This window comes from Neomonachus schauinslandi, chromosome 14, assembly GCF_002201575.2.
Source record: "Neomonachus schauinslandi chromosome 14, ASM220157v2, whole genome shotgun sequence".
NCBI lineage: Eukaryota > Metazoa > Chordata > Mammalia > Carnivora > Phocidae > Neomonachus > Neomonachus schauinslandi.
In genome coordinates this window covers 74836278-74853168 of record NC_058416.1, presented here as the reverse complement: position 1 = coordinate 74853168, position 16891 = coordinate 74836278, and the positions used below count along the sequence as shown (strand labels likewise).

The following is a 16891-nucleotide window of genomic DNA, read 5'->3' as shown; positions in this document are numbered from 1 at the left end:
ATTGGGCTGGGGTGGGGGTATGATCCTGAGGCCCACTTTGGGGCGGGGTCAGTACTGTGACACGTGGGAGGTGGCGCGCCAATGGGGAAGCCAGCTGGCCAGCCCGCTGGCCCCCGGAAGCTGGGAGATGGCCGGCTGCCACGTAAATTACAGAGGTCCCGCAGGCAGGCCTGTGCCTGGCCTCCGGGTCAGGGTACGGGCCCTGCCACCCAGCTGCCTGCCCTCCCTGAAACCGAGGAAAAGTTCTTCTCCCTCTCGGAGCCCTTGGGAGGCTTAGGGAGAGTTTCACTGCATGGGCCCAGAGTCCTTGCTGATACTACTAGACACATGGTAGCTGTTTGGTTGGGGTTTTTTCAGCTGTTATTTTCACTGATGGTAGTGACTGCCAGCCCTCCAGCTGCCCATCCCGACCTTCTTCCCTCCATAGATTCCCAGTTTCACCACAAAAGACCAGAGGTCAACCCAGTGGAATCCGAGAGGAGAAACAGCCAACGCATGACCTATTTCCCTCCCAAGTTCTGCTGAACCTTGTACCAGACCTTTATCCGGAAAGCATCATGTCTTGCGGGGCCTTTATTTTTACAGAATTTTTTTTTTAATTGCTACTTTTGAAGTTATTTTTAAGAAGACTTTGTTTGAAAGAAAGCGGTTGTTGTTCAGTGTTAGGAAACGTCTGATGCTCTCGCTGCTGGGGGCCACCTTGCAATGGCGGAAGTAACCCCCGGTCAGGTCTTGGCACGTGGCTTGGCAAGAGTTCTCAAAGTGTGTTTCCCCAAATGTGGGCCCAGTTGAAATTCCCACAAGGGAGGGATGTAGTCTTGAGAGAGCCAGGCGGCTGCCACCTCTGGATATCACTTGTCATTTCCCACATATCCGGGCCGGCCTGCTCTGTGTCTGGTTGGTAGCAGGTGGAAGTTTGGGAGTGGCTCCTTAGGTCTGGGGCTGAGGCCACTGAACCATGCAGCAAGAGGGCTCCCCAAGGGGCCTGTTCTCTGGGCCCTGGGCACCCCTGTGCTGACCCCACCATATGGGGTGGGAGGCAGAAGTGTCTCTTGTGAGGCAGCCTGGTGATGGAGGCAGTTTTTGAGTTATTTGCTTTATTTATCAATTCAACCAATATATATTTAGTGCATATATATTAGGCTCTATGCTGAATGCTGGGGGTTCTTTGTTAAATAAAAAAAAAAGAGTCCTTACCCACCACAGGGAATGTGGGTATGCTGTGTCTACCATAGCTTTGTCCAGAGGGGATCTGAAACACCGTATAGAATTCAGAGAAAACAATATAGTTTAAAATTAATGAGAAAAGCGGGGCATAGGGAAAGTAGGGGAAAATAAGATGAAGCCAGGAGAAGATTTGTATGTGGAATGCACAGCATAACATTGGTACAGTTACCAGAGTGTGGCTACAGATCTGACTTTGAGCTTCCTAGTAGGCAAAGCAAAGAGAGAAACAAGATCAGTTGCTTGATTCATGATATCCTTAAAATACCACCAGGTTCGGTTCATTCCTCTGAAGAACCCTTCCTGATGGACACCTGTGGGTGTTCCCAAGATGGCCCAGTGTGGTGGGCGGGTAAACAGGTTGTTTTAGGTTTAGCCCTGAGGCCCACAGAGGGAGCTGATGTTACGGCCCGTCCCACCAATTAACCTGGGTATTTGTGGTCTGGAGAGGTGAGGTCAGCGGCAGGACTTGGTGCCAAAGCAGCTGACCGCCCCAAACATTGAAAACAGGATGCTGAGTCACACATCCTGTGGGCCTGTAGCGTCCTGACTTCATGTGCCCTTCACAATGGGAGGCTCGCACAGGCAGGTTGGCCTCCCGCCGTTTCAGAAGTGTGGTCTCAAGCAGGAAAATGCTAAAATTAGGTTTTACGTGGGTCAGGGCTTTGTGTGCATGAGGGCCCCAAATTCTGGATGCACAAAGACCAGGAGGAACTGGGAGAGCAGAGTTTCCCATCATTCTCTGCTGCCTCACACGAAGCAAGACTGCCTCCATCCTGGAAAATGGGAAAAGGGTCCCGAGGCAGGTAGAGATCTCCATTGGTGAGGGTATAAAAGTCTCCAAAAGATGGAAGAGAAAGGCCGTGAAGTATGCCAGTGGCAATGACCAATAAAGTAGTCTTTTTTTCTTTTTTTTTTTTGCCTTTTTTTTTTACCATTAAAGTAGTCTTAAAAGCTTTTATCACCTGTCAGTAAAGAAAAATTACAAGTAGTGTTTTCCCCACATCCAGTTAAGTGGAAATTTTCCAAATAGTTTTTTAAATTTGGAAACAATATAAAACTTACAGGAAAGTTCTACACAAAGACCTTTTTTCTGAACCGTTTGAGAGTAAAGTTGCCAGCCTGGTGCCCATCACCCTTTGCATATAGGCAACGGGCTCCTCCTACAAAGCAGACCTTGGATCCTCGACCCTGACACATTACCACCATCCCACCCTCAGAGCCCAATCAAGGTCTGCCCTTTGACTCAGTAACCTCCTCTGTAACGGAAGGGTCCAGTTCCGGAGTCCATGTGGCTTGTAGGTGTCTTGCCTGAGTCTCCTTCATTCTAGCACATGGCCTCCGTCTTTCTTTGACTCTTGTGAATGGGACACTTTTGCAGGGAATAGGCCTGTCCTATGCAGGGGATAGACTTTCCCTGGGTTTAGGTTCACGTGGTGGTCCCTGGAGATTAGATTTAGGTGGGGGTCTCCCTGGCAGGCATAGCCCAGGAACCTTACTATGCACTTTGCCTCGCATCCCGCCAGGGGGCACGCGATTTCGGTTTGTCCCATTCCTGGTGCTGTTCACTTTGGGTACTCAGGTGAGTTTTGTGTGGCTCCTTTACTATATGATTCTTCTTTTCCCCTTTATCATTAAAAAGTATTTCGTGGGGGCGATACTTGGAAATTATGTTAATCCCATCCCTTGTCAACTTGTCTATTTATATCTGTACAGACTCATGTTTGTCTGTTTTATCCCATGGTTTATAATCCACTGGTTGTATTATTGACTTCAAAGTCCCCGACTTGGCCACTGGGGTCACGTTCAAGCTGGCTTCTGTGACCCTTGACCTGTCCCTGCCATCCTTCAGCACTGCCTTGCTTTCTGATGCCAGGTGTTCCAGGCCTCATCTTGTACTTTCTCTGCCCCATATCTGGAATCAGTCATTTGTCCAAGGTGCCCTGCTTCTCTTTAGTGGGGAATGGAATTTACAAGGTGTGTTTATTACTAAGAGGGTGTTTCCCTCCCTGGGCCCTCTCAGGGGGCAGAATTACGGAATGTGTGTATTTATGTGTACACACACACACACACACACACACCCCACATCTCTAGTTATCTATTTAAATAGTTTTGGGAACCGTGAGTTCAGACTGATACCTTCCTCTCTGATCCAACATCTCACAGTTCATTCTCGTTTTCTCTCTCCGTATTTGTGACTCCCTTCCCTGACCATCAGAAACCTGGCTCCAAATTGTCCCTAAAACATTTGCTCGTTTGATCGGTCTCCCTGGCTGTCACCAGCCTCCCATCTCTGCAGCCACCTCTCCTCTGCATAGACGCCTTCCCAGCCCTGCTCACCGCACCCCTCCCCAACTCAGATGCCTGCCTAGCTCGATCCGCCAAATGGTCTTGGGCCTGAATGTTGGAGAAGTCAGCATTATCGGTGCTGTTTTCCTGAGGTGTCCATTCAGCAGAGATCCAGTGCATCAGAGTTCTCCTCCTGGTTGCCTGGCCTGGCTCTTCCACTTCTTGGCCCTGTGAACACAGGCAAGCAGCTCAACCTCTCTGAGCCTCAGTTTCCCTCAAAGATAGACACTGAGGATTAGGTTAGTTAATATGTATAAATTGCTTAGCATGACATTCAACAAGGATGTTCATTATTAGCATTACATTCATTGAGTGCACACTGCCTTTTGGGCCCTCGGGGATCCAGAGATGGAGAAGTCATAGGCCTAGCTGTCGAGACGCTCAAGGTGACGTGGAAAACTTAGTGGTTGTGTTGTTCGATGCCCTTGGCTGCCAAGAGGGCCTGCCCACCAGGTGACTGTTTGTCCACTTAGAGCCTTTATGTGCTGAGTCTTAGGTGTCCAGTGCGTCCTGTGGGTGGTGAGCACCCCATGTTCCAGGTGCTTAGAGATTCCCATGGTGAGTTAGTCATGCAGTGCTTTGAAACTGAAGAGGAGGCCAGCCCGGTGAGTTTGTCGGTGAGTATTAGAGTCTACTGAATGCCAGATAAGGAAGGAGCTTTAGAAAATTACCTGTGTCCTGGCCCTCGAGTCCCACTGTGAAGTTCAGATACACTGGCGTGAGGATAACTTCACCATAAGTTTTAGTAAGTATGTCTGGGAACACAGCTTGGGAACCAGGGGCCTTAGGTTCCTATCACTTCCTAAGTATCTGACCTTGGACAAGTGACTTAACCTCTAAGCCTCAGCTTCCTTAACCTGCAAGAAGAGAGAAGGTGCTAAGAGATGTTGAAAGGGCGAGCCACGGCTGGCTGCTGGGGTGGCGAAGGAGGGCTTCCCGGAGAAGGCGTGAACACTGGCAGGTGGGCACGCGGTGGGGAGGCAGACAGGAGAGAGAGAATGCAGCGAACCGAGGCCAGGGTAGAAGAGTCGATGAGGACGGCCACACAGAGAAAACAGAGACCTTGTGGAGAATGGGAAGAACCGTGTACAAGGTCATACGAGGAAGGTTTTTATTATAAATCACTTTTTCTGATTGTTTTATGAGCTCCTTTAGGTCAGAGAGTGTCAGATGAGTGAAATTGAGGTCAGCAACATATAACGGCTAATTGTAGCTACCATAGAAAGCTAGCAGAAGCAGGTTGGATTCTACAGATAATGTGGCATCCTTGAAAGTTCTGGAGCCAAGAAAGGTGTAACAAGAGCTGTGGTTAGGATCTGTGCAGTGGATTGGAGGCGAGAGGTCCATGCCCTGGTTCTCCATAGACAGAGAGCTCTTGAAGCTGAGCCGCCTTTCACCATAGCTGCTAGCCACATGCGGCTCATTCAACTTGAATTTAATTAGAATTAATAAAATGACAAATTCAGTTGATCGGTCACATTTACCACACTGTCAGTGTTCGGGAGGTACCTGTGGCTAGTGGCTCCCCGTTTGGACAGTGCAGGTAGAGAGCATGTCCACTGTCTTGCAGGAACATTCTGAGTGCCCAGCATAGGGCCAGATGCGCAGCGGGGCCCAGGGGATGATGTGGCATGGCTCGTCATGGGGACAAGGGGGCCAGAACTGGATGGTGACTGAGGAACTGGGGAGGAAAGGATCTCGGGAAAGGTTAGGACTCAGTGGCCAATGAATGTGGATGGGGCTGCATACCAAAAAGAAAGGGCGAAGGACCTGGGATGGTTGAGATCATCTGTCCTTGGAATTTTTGCGTTGTTTCAAAAACATTTCCTCCGTGTGCCTGTTATTTCTGGCTGGCGACGTTGTCTTTGCTGCTACTGCATTTCCAGCACAGTGCAGCCTTTGTGTCATCTGCCCTCCTCAGGGGGCTTACAGATGTACAGAGGAAGATAGCACTAGCTCAAGCTTCCACAGTCAGGGGGCCTGAGGGCTCTTGCCGGGGTGGTGCATGAAGGAACCATCCGAAGGTTTGGAGAGCCAACTCCAGGCACATCATTTGCAGTCTTTTCCTCTACAGGGTGGGGGAAAATCCTGCTGCTGTGAACTTGCTGGCATATTCCTGGTAGGAGCTGCTCGCTCCTACCCGTTGATGTGAAGGAGAATGTCTCTTACTGTCTGAAATACTTTTGGACATTCCTTCTCTCTGAGAAAAGCCTACGCCTCCTAGCCAAACAATACATGCCCCAGCAGCAGAGACATTTGTACTGAGCCCTGCCAGCATTTCTTGCCTGTGACCCCGTTCCCGCAGTAGAATGCCTGCAGAGCTGGAATTTCCCTCTCCTCAGCATTCTGTGTGTAGGGGAGCACCGGGGGGAGCTCTCGCTGGGAGGTGTATCAGGTGAGTTACTTGTATTCTTAATGCTCCGAAGGATGGTGTTTGGGACGAGGCCCTGCCGAGCTGTGAAGCACAAAGCAAAAAAGAACAGGGCCTTGGCACAACTCTGGGGTCTTGGTGACTCTTGACCAGGAGTTCAAAGTGAGGGAAGGACGTGAGGGAGAGCCAATAGTAAGTCTCCGATCTTTCCGCCTTCGCAAACTTCACTTTGCCAGGAATGGGGTCTGAATCCATCCAGACCATCGCCAGTAGGGGTTTTGAGATCTGTATCCGTCCAACTTTGCCCGCCACCCCGAAGCCATGGGGTAGGCCATCGTGCCCTCTGACCCAGGCGTCCTGCCGCGGGACGCCGAACGTGGAGCTTCTCAGTGCAGCTCTGTCGCTTCGTAGACACGTGGCCGCAAACAAGTCATCCCTCTTCTCTGTCTTGACCCCTTCGTCAGAAGCATGAAATTGTAAGAATTAAGTGAAAAAACGGAGGGGCAAGCTCTTCAAAAACTCTAGGGCACCATTCAGGAGGAAGGTATCATTAACATGTATTTATTTAAAACAACACTCATTGAGTGCCATTGGTGTACTAAGCATTCAGGGGCTGAGACCTGACGTTGACAGGTTGATGGCTCAACTTGAGGCCCAAGGTTTGGTTCTTAACTTTGCGCATTCCGAAACTTCAGTTTATTAGCACACCAGGGGATGGTCAAGTTCTGAGAAACCAGCTTATGCTAACCAAATTTACAAGGAACTGACTTGTAAACCAGAATAGACATTTATGAATTCACAGTGGAGCCTTTTACAGCAGAGACCAGGTCTTCCTCTGTTTGTCATGGGGTATTTGTCTAACGTGATCTTCCTACTCTCCTGCTCCCTACTCCCCTCCTCTGCTTTCACTGATCCTCTGAGGCCCAGCTTGGTGGCGTTTCTTCCAGGAAGACCTCCTTGGACCCCCAGGTTGTGCTGGGCGCCCCTCCCGTGTATATGCACATGTCCATATGTGCATGCATCCGCAGCAGCTTGTAGATCCCTCTAGTGCGGAACCTGGTGTGTCACGTTGCAGTTACTGCCCTGCGTCCACCCGACCCCCTGGAATGTAATGTCGCTCCAAGGCAGGAGGCATGTCTGGCTTATTTCTGCATTCCCAGGACTTAGCACTGACCAGGCACAACAAATACTTGTTCATCTAAATGGAATTAACGGAAACTCCTCTTGGGAGCCTTCACCGGCACCCACCTTTTCTGTGGTAACAACTTTACATTCATTCCTTTTTTTTTTTTTTTCCTAGAATTGTCATCGCACCTGCTAGACAAACCACGGTCCCCTCAGCCATCACTGTGCAGAGCCAAGGGACTCGAGGGTTGATCTCCATGTAGAAGTAGTTCAGTTCATTTCAGCCAGTCCCCATCAGTTTGGGATTCTTTTCAGAGCCTATGCCTGGGGCTCCGATTCTCTGATTTTGGGTGAGATGTAGCATCAGAAATACTAAAATCATACCATTTAGTAACTTTCTGTTTTCTTTTTTTTTTTTTTAAGATTTTTATTTATTTGAGAGCGAGAGAGAGAGAATGAGAGAGAGAACACAAGAGGGGGTAGGGTCAGAGGGAGAAGCAGACTCCCTGCTGAGCAGGGAGCCCGATGCGGGACTCGATCCAGGGACTCCAGGATCAGGACCTGAGCCGAAGGCAGTCGCTTAACCAACAGCCACCCAGGCGCCCCCAGTAACTTTCTGTTTTCTCATCTGTAAGATGGCTTGGCCTGCCGGGAAGTTTCACGAAGATCAAGTGCCTGACATTAGCCAGAATGCTCTGTCCACAGCAGAGCCCATCCCAGGGCCGATGTGTCCGTTTTGTTACTGTCATTTCATATCCTCATGCGGGGCTGCCTTTCAAAGGCCAGGACCCTGTGACCAAGAGTGTTTGGTAGAAGATGGGCAGGTGCATTTATAGGCTAACCTCTTTGGCTGCTTCCAAGAGTAGAGTAGAACATAAATTAGAACCCAGAAATATGGGTTCCCAGACCACTGCATTTTATTTGCTTAAAGCCCAGTGTGCCCCAGAACCCCCATGGGAGTTGGTTAAAAGACGGGGTGGTCCCTGGGGGCTGCAGGAGTTTGACCGGCTTTCTTCATGTGTCATTTGGACAAAACGCCGCCTGGCTTGCAGAGCTGTGGGAGCTGACGCCACGGTGTAGCCTCGCACCTGGCCACGGTCTCTGCCACGTGGCGGGCGCTCAGCAAATGACAGCAAATGACAGTGCTGTTGATGAGAACCCTGCCCTGAAGGCAGCTTCTCCACCAGCCGGGCCCGTGCTGCCCACAGAACTCTGCCTCTGGAATCCACAGGGACCGGACGGCCATCTCCCACCCCACAACCGTGGTGGAGCCTGTGGGCGAGGTGATGACGGTGGTCCCCCTGGGCCTCCTGCTTGCCCCCAGGGCTGGTGGGGGAGCTCTGACAGGGAGTCCTGTTTCCCTGACTCATGCCTGCTCTTCCTTCTCGCCATGCCTTCGCCTGCTGGGAGGAAGGGCTGCTGAGCGACCGTATTCTGACTTCCCAGTGACGTGTGCTTTAGCGAAGCCAAAGCGGCCGCCCTTCAGTTAGCCGCCAGGGCAGGCAGGGGCAGAGGTGACGTCAGGGTAACCTCAGGCTGGTAGGGACGTGGGGCACTCCCGGCCTTATGAAGATGGGCATGGGGCAGAGGGATTTGGGTCCCGTCCCAACTTATAAAGATGTTATTATGTTCCTGGGCAAGCTGTAGTTCCCTCCACTGCAGAATCTTGGTAGTATGTGCCCCCACTTAATCCTCTTGTGAGGATTAATTTATCCTTCGGAAGCTGGGGGAAGCTTCTAGGCCTCCCCAGGAGTCTCTGCCTGGTGCTCCCTCCTTCAGCAAGGGTTCCAAAAGCCACCAGTTAGATGCTCCCCTCTCCCCTCTTCCGAACACCAGCAGGGCCCCTTTCTTTGGGTGCTTATCCCAGTCTACCCTGCAGGGTGGCTAGTCGTGTCCTTGATTGGTTTCACCGGCCCAAGGAAGTGCTGCAGGCAGCACCTGCTGGCTCCTGCTGGGCGGGGTTTCAGGGTCTCATGCCAGGCCCTTGGGGACCTGGGCCTGCTTTCCGGAAGCTTTGCAGCCTGCCCTGCCCTTCGTGCCTGTCGCTCTCGAAGCTCCTCCTGTGTGTACACACGTGGGTCCCTCTACCTGGCTTCTCCCCCTCACGCCCCCCCCCTTGCCTCTTCAGGCAGCGATTAGCATGACCAAAGAATGTTCAGAAAGCAAAATGCTTTGACAACATGGGCTAACTGCGGCAGCTGCCGACTGTCACTGGTGGGTGAATGGGTGGCAATTTGACGGAAATAGAGGAGTCCTTCAGGCTGTCGATTTCAATCAGAATGGGGTCCTCATTGCTCGGGATCTGTTCCTTGGTGGCCAGCTGTTTTCCCTCACAATGTCATGCTCACCCTGGTGCTTGTTCCCCAGGCCCACAGAAACCCGTAGGAGTGAAGTGATTAGAGGAACTTCAGCTGTTTTGGTCTCTGAATGGCCCTCTTTCATCTGGATACGCAGGGACAAGGGCCTTTTTAAACCCAAACATCAGGGGAAGACCAGAGTCCCACAAGAGCCACTCGTGCTCTGGGTGGGACCATCATCCGGGCACGGGGACTCCGGCCCCTTCCTTCCCTTTCTCCAGAGGGAGTGCAGGGCAGGCGCTCAGGGGCAGTTAAAGATGCGAAGCCAGTTGTCATGAACGTGTTTTATTTCACGGACTTCTGCGTCTCCCTTCAGCCAGCTCACAGCTTCCGCTCTTCGGAGGTTTCCAGCCCAAATTAGTACGTATCGCCACCCGACCTCTCTGTTCCTACCACGAATCGGTTTCTGGAGGACCCTGGCCGTTTATGCTCTGAGCGCTGGGGTTTTTCGTCTGTCCTCAGTGCCTTGTAGAAAACTCTTAATACTTGTGTCATCTCCTGAAATGGGCGGTGACCAGTGTCTGAGAACATATTTGTACCGCAGAGATAAAAGCGTTGGGGTGGGGGTGATGGGGGGCGGGGGGAGGTGGCGCAGGGAGGGCCGGGGCTGAACTCGTTTTTTACTCTCCCATCAAGGTTTTTCTTAAAGCGATGGAAGAAAACAGTTGTTTTATTGGTCTGGGTCTGACCTTTCTGGAACTTCAGTCACAGACTTTTTAGGACAGCATTTTGGGGGAGAAGGCTGGTTTTTCTGTAGCTGGGATGGGTGGTTTGTAGGTCTGTACTTCCTTGCTCCGAGAACCTAGTAAAGTGGGTGTGCCATCCCCAAAATGGATTCTTTTTTTTTTAGGATTTTATTTATTTGGGAGAAAGAGAATGAGCAGGGCAGGGGAGGAGGGGCAGAGGGAGAGGGAGAAACAGACTTCCCGCTGAGCAGGGAGCCCACTGCAGGACTCTAGCCCAGGACCCTGGGATCATGACCTGAGTCGAAGGCAGACGCTTAACCCACTGAGCCACCCAGGCTTTCCGCCAAAATGGATTTCTCACAAATCGGGGTACCACGCTTCCCTGTATTAGGAGCCTGGCACAGAGAACCCCATGGAGCCCTGGCAGCGGGAAACGGTGTTCTCATCAGCCACCCAGAGGGTGCGTGAGGCTCAGGGCCTGGAGTGAGCTCAGAGCAGAAGACAGGAAACGGGGTCACAAGGAATATCTGCATTTTGTTTCTGTAAATGCTGTGACTGCCCGTGCTCTCCAGCCTCTTGGCCCCAAGAGTCATCGTATGCGGTCACACTCGGGCTGCATCTGCTTACTGTCTCTCCAGATGCAGGGCGGTCTCACAGGCCTGGGACAGAGAATGTGCTTTGTGGGCTTCCCAGCAGCTTTAAATCTTGCTCTTTACAGTAAACACTGGTGCCTCATTGCCAGGAGGGCAGCCGCAGTGTTCCAGGGCCCCCATCCACGCGGCCCCTGACTTCATATGTAGATGGGGGCTCTGATTCTTTAGCAGTCACAGGAACACTGAGAAACAACTGGCCTTGTAAGCCGTCACGGGATAAAACCAGCCTATTCTTTTGCATTGTTCCCCTTTTTTTTTTCCCAAAGGAAATGTAAGGGAAACCAAGGGGAATTTTTGCTCATGATTTCCAAGGCAAAGGTCACCGTTAATGGCTGACTGTTTCCAGAGTGTTCGGGCTTCTGGTCAGTATGGATTCTTTTTTTCCTTTTTCCTTTTTCTTTTTTTGTGGGGGCGGGGAGAGAGGGAGAGAGAGAATCTTAAGCAGGCTCCATGTCCATTACGGAGCCAACACGGGGCTCGATCTCATGACCCTGAGATCATGACCTGAGCTGAAATCAAGAGTCAGACGTTTGGGGCGCCTGGGTGGCTCAGTTGGTTAAGCGACTGCGTCGGCTCAGGTCATGATCCTGGAGTCCCGGGATCGAGTCCCGCATCGGGCTCCCTGCTCGGCAGGGAGTCTGCTTCTCCCTCTCATGCTCTCTGTCTCTCATTCTCTCTCTCTCAAATAAATAAATAAAATCTTTAAAAAAAAAAAAAAGAGTCAGACGTTTAACTGACTGAGCCCCCCCAGGCGCCCCTCCGTATTTTTTTTTTTTTTAAGATTTTATTTTTAAGTAATCTCTACACCCAGCGTGGGGTTTGAACTCACAACCCTGAGATCAAGAGTCCCAGGCCCACAGTTGGGGATACTAAATGAGGAAAAGCTAAAAGCTGTATGGATGTTAAAGGATTGGTAAGTGAAATCTACAAAACCGTCAATAACTCAAAGGCCCAAGTAAGAGAGGCAGCCCTGAGCCTTATCGTTGGGCATTTGAGCAGAGTCACTATTTTTGGCGTGAGAATTCAACCAGCAGAAGGCACAGATTTTATTGTAGACTTCATATGATACAAGATCACTGTTTTTCTGATTCCAGGAGCCGCTGAGTTCAATGTGGTGAGTTTTCTAGAATTGTGTATTAGACTTAGCTGAGGTTTTTATTCCAGGATTTAGAACATTTAACTACTATTAGACGTCTGGGGAGAAGGTGATCTTGCTTTTTTTGTATTTACAGAAAATGTCCCTGTATTTGTCAGGAATCGATTTGCTTCCTGTTAAAACAAATGCACACAAAAAGTGCTGCTTTTTCTTGGAGATTTTCCCTTCAAATCATGTGTATGTTAATTGGTTGCTCAAGACAGAATTAATGATTTTTACAGTTCCCTTTGTTGTGAACTATGATCTTTCACAAAATTGATAGAAATAAAATGCTTTTCCATTATAACATACAGTACATGTCTTCCCTTATTCTGAAAATCAAATAAAAAATAATCATTTAAAAAAAGTTAATATTTGCTCAGTATAGAAAATTTGGAAGATACACCAAGAAGCAGAAAGAAGATAATCGTAGGTGGTCCAATCCTCCCCCCGCCCCCCAAAAAATCAGTGTTAATAATTTTAGTGCAATTTATGGGTAATTTGCAGCATTAACAGTATTTTTGAGTAATTGGTAGTAACTAGTAGCTAATACAGTCAGTTTATAGTCTTAATTTCTGTGTAAGCTAAAGACTTTTTTTTGATAGCCAAATCATGAAATGTTTAAAATTTAAATCGTAAGTTCTCAAGTTGTATGTCAAATGTCAATGTTATTGCTGGTTTAAAATAACAAAAACCAAAGGTTCCTTTTGCTGAGAAATTCATTGTGGCAACTGGAGATTCTCTACCACAGCAGTGACACTATAACCTTGACTAAGCTAAATCACGGGGTCAGTAACCACCGGCTTTTGTTAAGATGCAAATCAGTAGTGAAAGTATAACTTCCTCTTCTTCGTATTCCAATCAAGGGAAGGCACCAAGATCAGTGAAGTTGTCATAGTCAGGGAGTCACAAAGATTCCACAGTGAGAGTGCGAAAAATTCACAAAATTCAGAGAGTTGCTCTCTGTATCTTTAGGAGACATGATGCAGGGAGATCCTTTTAGAGTATCCTGCAGGAGGAAGGGCTGTCAGCCTTGCAAGAGCCCCAAGGACTCGGGTGTTCTAGCCGAAGCCTGAGTTCATCACACAGACCCCATCAGCAGGCTTGTAGCGAAGGTGTGGGAAGAGTGCAGCGCAGAAACGATCAGAATAGCCCTTTCGTCCCGTGTGCATCGTATGTGACATTTGCCTGCACCAAAGCTTTTCCTCTGCTGCCTGTCTTTGCCCATGTTCCTCTCTGAATTCCAGCCTGACTGTGCTCTGGTTTTATCCTTCCCAGCTTAAGTGAGAGCTTTTTCATGGTGAAAGGAGCAGCACTCTTCTTACAGCAGGGAAACAACCCTCAGAGCCAACGAAGCCTTCAGCATCCCCACAAGCATGCAGGTAAATTGAGGTTCTTCCCTGGAAACTTATTTTCTGTGCAATGGGGGAGGCTTCCATTGCTGGTGGTGAGCAAGTTGCTGGTTTTCAAGGCCAGAGGAATAGCGGAACACAGGCTCAGCAGGCATCCAGTGCAAAGCAGAAGCTCTTTTCTTGAGCAGGTAAGCCATGCGCCTTTTCCAGGGAGCACCGAGAGCTAGCGCCCCACGGACTGTGCATGTCCACGCAAGAAATAAGGCAGTCGGCAGCGTTCTGTTTGGATGTGAGGATTTCCCACCACAGTTTATCAGTTAACTGCAGATTTTAAGTTGCAGTATGATTTTTTTTTTTAACTAATGCACCAGAACCTGTGATAGCCAGACGTTGTCCCCTTGAAAATAACCACCTTGGGATGCCCTATACCTCCTCTGAGGACTTTCGTTATTTCTCTGAGCATCTGGAAAGCTCTCATTTGGGGAATTTCTTTACGAGTCTTCAGCAGGCATTGGGGTGGGAAATCTTTATGATTTATCAGTGGATTTGGTTTCTGGAAGTAGACTGAAGTGATAAAGTGGGGATCAAACCCAATATTCATTTAGGTCCAATAGCACACGAGTAAGAAATGCCTATATGGTAACAGAGACTGGTTTTCTTAGGTGACTGGACTCTGATACCGAAGGCAGTTTGAAGAGAGGAACCAGAAAACATTGTGTACAAGGGAATCTTTGTAATAGGCCCGTAGCCTCTGCGGGCACTTCTGGGATGGGCTGCGCATTTCTCAGTGCGACCTACAAAGGCCTCTGACCCTCAGAACAACAAGCACGTGAAAGCAGCCAGCAGTCGGAGCTAGTTTTCTTGTCCCTGTGATCGTTTTGTCTCTCACCTCAAGTCCTCTCGCCTCATTTTGGACCTAAGTGCCTAGGTTAGAATTTCGTGTCTTACACTTTACAGCAAACACCAGGGGTCAGTTGGGATTTTCGCATGCTGATACTTGGAATCAAGATTTAGCTCTGTTTGAAACTCAGAAAACAGTTGTCCTGCACAAGGAGGCAGTGTGGTTTGGGGCAAGAATGTGTGTTTTAGAGCCAGACAGACCTGGCTTCTGATCACAGTCCTACAACTTACTGAGCAGTCACCTCTGAGCCTCAGTTGTCCGATCTTTACAATGGGCATCAAATACCGGTACCTCAGGCAGGACGGAATTTAAAATGTATGCATGTAGGGGCGCCTGGGTGGCTCAGTCGGTTCAGCATCCGACTCTTGATCTCGGCTCAGGTCTTGATATCAGGGTCATGAATTTAAGCCCCCTCAGCGTGGAACCTACTTAAAAATGTATGCATGTAACCTGTTTACCATCTCATGGGTGCTCTGTGTATGGTAGCTCTGATTATTACTACAATGACTTCAAGTACCATAATACTATAAACAGAATCTTCTCTCTTGAATCTGCTAATGGTTCTGCCCTGTCAGGAATTTAACCAATGTTCGTTGGTTAAATACATACAGCAAAGCGAATGCTCCAGCTTTGTTCACCCGTAGTATACAGTGTCTCCATCCTCTGATTCTAACAGTGTTTTCATACTCTCTGGAGCTTGGGGAAGCAAGCACAAAGCCATGTAAAAACCATAAGTCAGGCTGGTTCGTGCATCTCTGGAACGTACAGCAAAGTAAGAAGAAAGCTTCAGGCTTGGTGGCTTTTCCGCCCCTGAGGTCTAGAATGGCCAATGAGCTCAGCAAAGCAAGAGGGACCGTGACTGTCCCAGGACTCTCAGGAAATGTCCCTGGGGCAGGCACAGACTGGCCTTTCCATCAGTTCCTATTTTTCTGGAATCACTGTCGAGTGCCCTGGACAGCCCCCAGTCCCATCCGCAATCACGCAGAGCTGAGAAAGAGTGAGGCTTCATTCTGCCCATGCAAGACTCAGGTCATTGCAGCCAGTCCCCGGTCCGAGACTCTGGCGAGGGCCTCTACCTCAGGCTTACAGTCTCTGATCTTTCTGCAAGTGCTGAGTGAACACTTCAACATATAGAGGCGCTGTGTGGACGGCAGGCTGCAGCCAGGAGTTCTGTCAGTCAGCAATTCCACGTCTCCATAAGCATCCCGCTGAAAGGAGCCTAGCTGTGTGGAAAATGTCCCTTTCATTTGGGCACTCACCAGACAAAGGGGCTTGTTTTTGCTTTCCTCTGTGTGCTTCTGTGACTTGGAGCAGACGGTGGTGGCGTGCAGGCGAGCCCAGGACCAGCCGAGGCGGGTGTGTGCCCCTGGGGCCGTGGGGTCACCGCAGGCGAGGGTGCTGTTGGGTAGAGGAGGGGGGACAAGGAGCTCCGCGTGCTCCTTAAATGTGAACCGTTGCCTGCCAATCATTCCTTATGGAAAGCAGCGCCAGCGTGGGGTGTCTCACACTGTGCCGTCCTGTCACAGAGAGAACAGACGAGAGAGGCCGGCTTCCAGCAACCCGAGTCCTCTCTGAGGCAAGAAGTACAATTTGGACGTCCTCTGTCAGCCTGACCTAAAATTCAAAAGATGCCTTTGCAAAAGGAACGAATCCAGTGTACTGATCCTTCTGGGATTCTGGTTGTGATCTATAGGATAATGTTTTGTTTTGTTTTTTAAGGATAATTCTGAGGGCACCTGGGTGGCTTAGTCATTAAGCATCTGCCTCCGGCTCAGGTCATGGTCCCAGGGTCCTGGGATCGAGCCCCGCATCCGGCTCCCTGCTCAGTGGGAAGCCTGCTTCTCCCTCTCCCACTCCCCCTGCTTGTGTTCCCTCTCTCGCCGTGTCTCTCTCTGTCAAGTAAGTAAATAAAATCTTTAAAAATAATAATAATAGGGGCACCTGGGTGGCTTAGTTGGTTGGGTGTCTGCCTTCGCCTCAGGTCGTGATGCCAGGGTCCTGGGATCGAGCCCCACATCAGGCTCCCTGCTTGGCAGGAGCCTCCTTCTCCCTCTCCTCCCCGCTTGTGATCTCTCCTGCTATCTCTGTCACTATCTCTCTCAAATAAATAAAATAAATTAATAAAATCTTTTAAAAAATAATAATAGTAGTAAAAGTAAAGATAATTCTGTTCCTTCTTGGCATGGCACAAACCAGCATTAATGTAGATCTTCTAGGAGTTACTCCTACTTTCTTGTAGACCAGCGTCTTTGCAGATGAACCTTTCCTTCAGAAAGAAACCATGAAATGTGTAAGGTGGGGAAAAAGCCGTGTTAGAGTCCCACTTGCTATTCACTGATTACGAACCTTGGGTAGGGCCCCCCCCAGCCTGGAACACACAGCCTGTTTTCAGCTGTGTTGATCCTCCATGTCTGTGGAGACTCACTAGCTCTGAGAAGCTCTCCTCCCTACACCCCAGCTCGGAGGCACCTCCTGGGCTCTGGGATTGCTCAGAGAAGCTAGAAGCTCTGCATTACTGCCTTTATAAAGTAATCATGCTTTATAATGCTTTATTGAATTCAGTTCTAGACTGATGTGTATATAAACTGCCGTGAAAAGGGGTGCGAGCCTCAGGCCATGAGCAGCTGCTAGTAGCCTTCATAACATTTTATGACCTCTGAAATTGCTTGGATAATCATCAGTGAGCCAGTGGGTGAAAATAATGATGGCCATAATGATCGAAGGAGGCCCTAGACCAG

General features: G+C 49.6%; 1 protein-coding gene across 1 annotated transcript in view; it reads left to right on the top strand.

Moving 5' to 3' along the window:
* SSH1 (slingshot protein phosphatase 1) overlaps positions 1–16891 on the top strand; it is a gene marked incomplete at its 5' end in the record, with an annotated part of 55877 nt that overhangs the window by 13011 nt on the left and 25975 nt on the right. The window contains one exon of the mRNA XM_044921038.1: positions 13179–13282. Coding sequence (XP_044776973.1) covers positions 13179–13282 — 104 coding nt within the window. The remainder of the gene's footprint in view (positions 1–13178; positions 13283–16891) is intronic.